The sequence below is a fragment of the Apaloderma vittatum genome, unplaced genomic scaffold (assembly GCF_000703405.1).
Source record: "Apaloderma vittatum isolate BGI_N311 unplaced genomic scaffold, ASM70340v1 scaffold36781, whole genome shotgun sequence".
Taxonomy (NCBI): Eukaryota; Metazoa; Chordata; class Aves; order Trogoniformes; family Trogonidae; genus Apaloderma; species Apaloderma vittatum.
In genome coordinates, this window is record NW_009701419.1 from 2,273 (window position 1) to 6,388 (window position 4,116).

Sequence of the window (4,116 nt, forward strand, 5' to 3'; positions counted from 1 at the left end):
TGGATGCGCAGGATTTCGGGCACAGGTTCGTTTCTGTGGTGAATCGAGCTGCTGCCAAGAGGGAATTAATCTGTTTGCAACCGTTTGGGTGCGCGTCTAGAAATGATCGGACCGAACATGTTATCATTACGTTGAAATTGCACGGAAGTCATCAAAACTCCATGTCAGCCACCTAATTATTTATGGTGCCCTTTTTATTATGGCTCTCTTACACAGGTAGATGACATCGCTGTGTATCTGCACCCTTCTCTCTCTCCCGAGCAGCTGTCTCGTGTAAAATCACTTGTTCCATGGAACCTGATGCTTGCTGTTGTGGCTTGTGCTGTGGTTTGCTGTAAACCTCAAGCTGTTAAAGCCATTTGTGCAACGGAGAGAAGTGAAACTGCCATCTCCCAGCCCCTCGCCTGGCCTGGCAGAAATGCTCAGTTGCGCTGCCCACTGGCTAGGGAAAATTGGTCAGTGCTGAAGTTCACCTTTTCTTTTTCCTCACCAGACTAATTTTGCTCAGAATTATTCTGTACACTCTGACTAGTCAGTGTTCTAGAGGAGCCACAACTCTTCTTGCCACACTGAAGCAACTAAATGTGATTTGTATTTTTGGATTGGTGGAGCTTGCCATCACAGCGCGATAGACTTCCAGCGGAGCAGTTCCCTTTGAGACCTGTAAACACCTGTACTAATCAACATATCGGTCTGGGACTTTTATCATCCAAATACTAGCAAGGCTGCGGCATGTGGCTCCTGTTTCAGCAGCTGCTGGGATTGCGTTAACATTTTCAGATCCCAGCTCTCCCAAAGGAGAGTTGTTACTGGACGAGAGGCTTGTGGCAGCACTGGGCTCTTGTTTTCCAAAGCATTTGTCTTCCTGCAGTTTTCCTGGACAGAGCTAAAGCTTCCCTCAGGTTAAGAGTATGATCAGACAAACAAGGAGTCTTTCTGCTTGGACAGCTCTTCCCTTTCTCTTGCCAGGAGGAAAGAACCCAAAGATTACATGGAGGTGCTCTGTGAGCTGAGTGATTCCTCACTATGTTTCTTCATTTCATAGCAGACAACCTTATGGCTTATTTTGATAAGTCAGAGTTTAGTTTGCTGCTGATAAAACCCATTCTATTTGGCCCAAAGAGCACCAGGACCTCCTCAGGCTTATCAGAGCTTGAGGTGGATGATCAGTGATGGAATTACGCAAAGTGCTGTTCCAGGTTGGATTTTTGAATGTGCCAAAGCTAATGTCGTTTCTCAGCTCTTGCTGAGACTCTTTGCCTTTGAGGGAGAGGCTCAGGGAGGTACTTTTGCAAAGCAGCAGTGGAATTTTGATGTAATAAAAACATGAGATTACTGTGGTACTTAGAGGGTTTGGTGTGCTACAGCCACACTCCGCTGTGCCTGTGCTCACTGAGCAGGGCTGCTGTGGGCAGCCTCTTCATAAATAGCTTCCCCCCTCCCCGCCCCGCTTCTGGAATTGATAGATCCTAGTTTCTGTGCTTTATCTCTTATTGTACCATCTGTTCTTCTACATGCTTCTCTTCCTCTCCTCCTTGTCTGCTGATTCCGAGTTTCCTATCTGATTTTTGAATCACTTACCTCTTGGCATGAAGGCGATCGTTGAGTCAAAGAAAAACGTCTGCCGGAAGAGCTCCCTGGAGGTCACCTAGCCGAACCTCCTGCTCGAAGCAGAGATAACACTGGAGTCAAATCAGGCTGCTCAGGTCCTTGTCCAGAGGAGTTTTGAAATTATGTATATTACCACACAGCTGCACTTTCTGATACCAGCTGAATGAAATCCAACAAAATTCTTGGCAAGGCTGTCAGGGACCTGGGTAGCTTTCAATTTGCTCTTTCTTGCCATTATACCAAGCTATCATAGTTACTGGGACTGCCTGGCCCTGTTTTATTCACCATTTGAAAGATGTGGAGTATATGGTTTATTGTTTTGTTTTTGGTTTTGTTTTAAATTTTGAGGTTTATTAATGGAAGATAAAACATTGCAGAGCTATTTATATATGTGTATGTATATATACATGTCATGTTGAAGTGCTTGATAATAAGGTGAGGAAAGTGCTTAGCCCTGGCTTGCATAATTTGAATTTTATGAGGATGTGGTTTGGCTCATTCTCAAGTTTGTTCCTTAATAATGTTGTTACTTTGGTCCCTTAACAAAGAACGGCTGCATCCGGTATCTGAAATTATATTCTGGCTCACAGATGTTACAAAATCTATTAATAGAAAATTTGAGGCTAGCTTGGTGTGTATAATGAGCTAGGATGTCGCAGTCTGTGGTGGTGCCAGGGACCCACAAGAATAATTTGTCCTACGTGTTCAACAGTTCATTCGGATCCCCCTTAGAAACTCACCCGTTGGCTGTGTGTCATGATCAGAGATTTCATAATATTGCAGCATCCTGGCAATGACTTTTTACATAGCAGCCTCTCAGCTTTTAGATTTTCATCTCTTACGTGTACAGTACCGGGTCCTTCACATATAGCAGGTACTGTTGACACGATACTGTAAAATAACTCTGAAGTCAAGCACATTTGGTATAATTGCAAAAGAAATCCGTTTTCCAGCAATTTTCCTCTTGACTCTGCCAAGAAAATGTTTAAATGTATGAACAGAGTAACACAGTTAAATGGAAGGATTTTGCATCCTTGAGCTACATAAATAAAATGTGTCAGCTTTCTGGTAGGAGCATTAATCGAGAAAAACAACTCTCTCCGCCTCACGGTGCATGTTTAAGAGCAGAAGCACAAAACGTGTCATCTGCATCGCCGAGAAAATAGGGTCGTGTTTGTAATAGCTGCTAATGAGCTCGGAAGCTTTATTTGGAAACGAGGCATTGAAATAAGCAAAAGGCGCTTTTTTGTAGTGAAGCTACTTTTCCTTTGCAACCTGCCTGATACTGTATTAGTAAAAATTTTTGTATGAAATCTTTGACAAATTAATAAAATAGGCTCTTTAAATTTTAATCAGCATCATGTCTTTGAGTAGCTTTTAGCCTAGATATGTCATTCTTTGTAAAAACACCAGACTTTTCAGACCATGATAAGCATAAAGGTTTGAGTTCTCTTTCTTGAAGATACAATTGGATATCATTATGGATATCAAGATATCATTAAAAAAGCTCTCACGAGCCACGAAACGTGCTTCAGTTACATTTATTTTAACATATCTAATTCAAATGCTTGCTTCATTTAATATAACTGCGCTAGGGCATTTTAGTGTGTTCCTCGGTTAGGTCATGGAACTGAAGTTTCTTACTGTGTAACATTGGAGTTGTATCTGCAAACCTTGACTCTAATATCTTTTTATTTCTATGATTTATTTTTAGGAAACACTCCCTTACATCTTGCTGTCATGTTGGGACATAAAGGTAAGAAAAACCATGAGTTTTATTAGCTCTTAAATTATCCTGAAGGCCTGGGGGCAAGAGTTAAAGAATATTCTTCAGTTTTCCTGAATGTCATTTTGTGTTGCAGTCTAGTTCAAAGTGGAGCTTTTCTGAAGAGATGACACCATGAAGATTTGGAAAAGTTGGAGAAGAAATCAGAGCTCTTGCTTAGGCCAAAATAAAGGAGCTAGGTAGTGCATGGAGTAGGCTGGAAAGCAGTTGTAGCAGTTGGACTCTGTGAGCCTAGAACAGGGATGGTGGGTGGCCTCAGCTCCTCTGTTTTTGCAAAGTTAGAAGGAAATAGGGAAACTTGGGATATCAGAGAAGATTGAGGAACACTCTGAACTGTGGAGGCGAGCATGTGCACGCCGGCTTCTCCTTTGGTGTCCAAGCAGCTGAAGCTTGATCCAGATGGTCTCTATTGTCATGTGCAAGGAATTCGTGGTACAGAAGGATTATTAGATTTCTGTGTGTGATGGCACCCTTTCCCTTTGTCAGCACATCTCTGGTTATTAGTGTCGGTGTGTTCTTGCTGATCTGCTCCCTAGAGGCTTTTTCTCGGTGAATCAGAGTAACATCTTCTAGCATAAAACAACTCCGGGAGTGGAAATGTAATCGCTTGCCTGCTTTTTGCATGCTCCTTCAGTCGTTTGGTCCAAGTTCCTGACCCCTGCCTCGCTGTTTTTGCCGTGCGTGGGGCACAGGACAGCCGGCAGCACTGCACAGCCTCG

At 42.9% G+C, this 4,116-nt stretch overlaps 1 protein-coding gene across 1 annotated transcript in view; it reads left to right on the forward strand.

The window, feature by feature from the left end:
• Positions 1-3,744: 3,744 nt before the first annotated feature.
• LOC104281227 (ankyrin repeat domain-containing protein 13C-like) overlaps positions 3,745-4,116 on the forward strand; it is a gene marked incomplete at its 3' end in the record, with an annotated part of 7,859 nt that continues 7,487 nt past the window's right edge. Inside the window, exon 1 of the mRNA XM_009879138.1 lies at positions 3,745-3,829. Coding sequence (XP_009877440.1) covers positions 3,745-3,829 — 85 coding nt within the window. The remainder of the gene's footprint in view (positions 3,830-4,116) is intronic.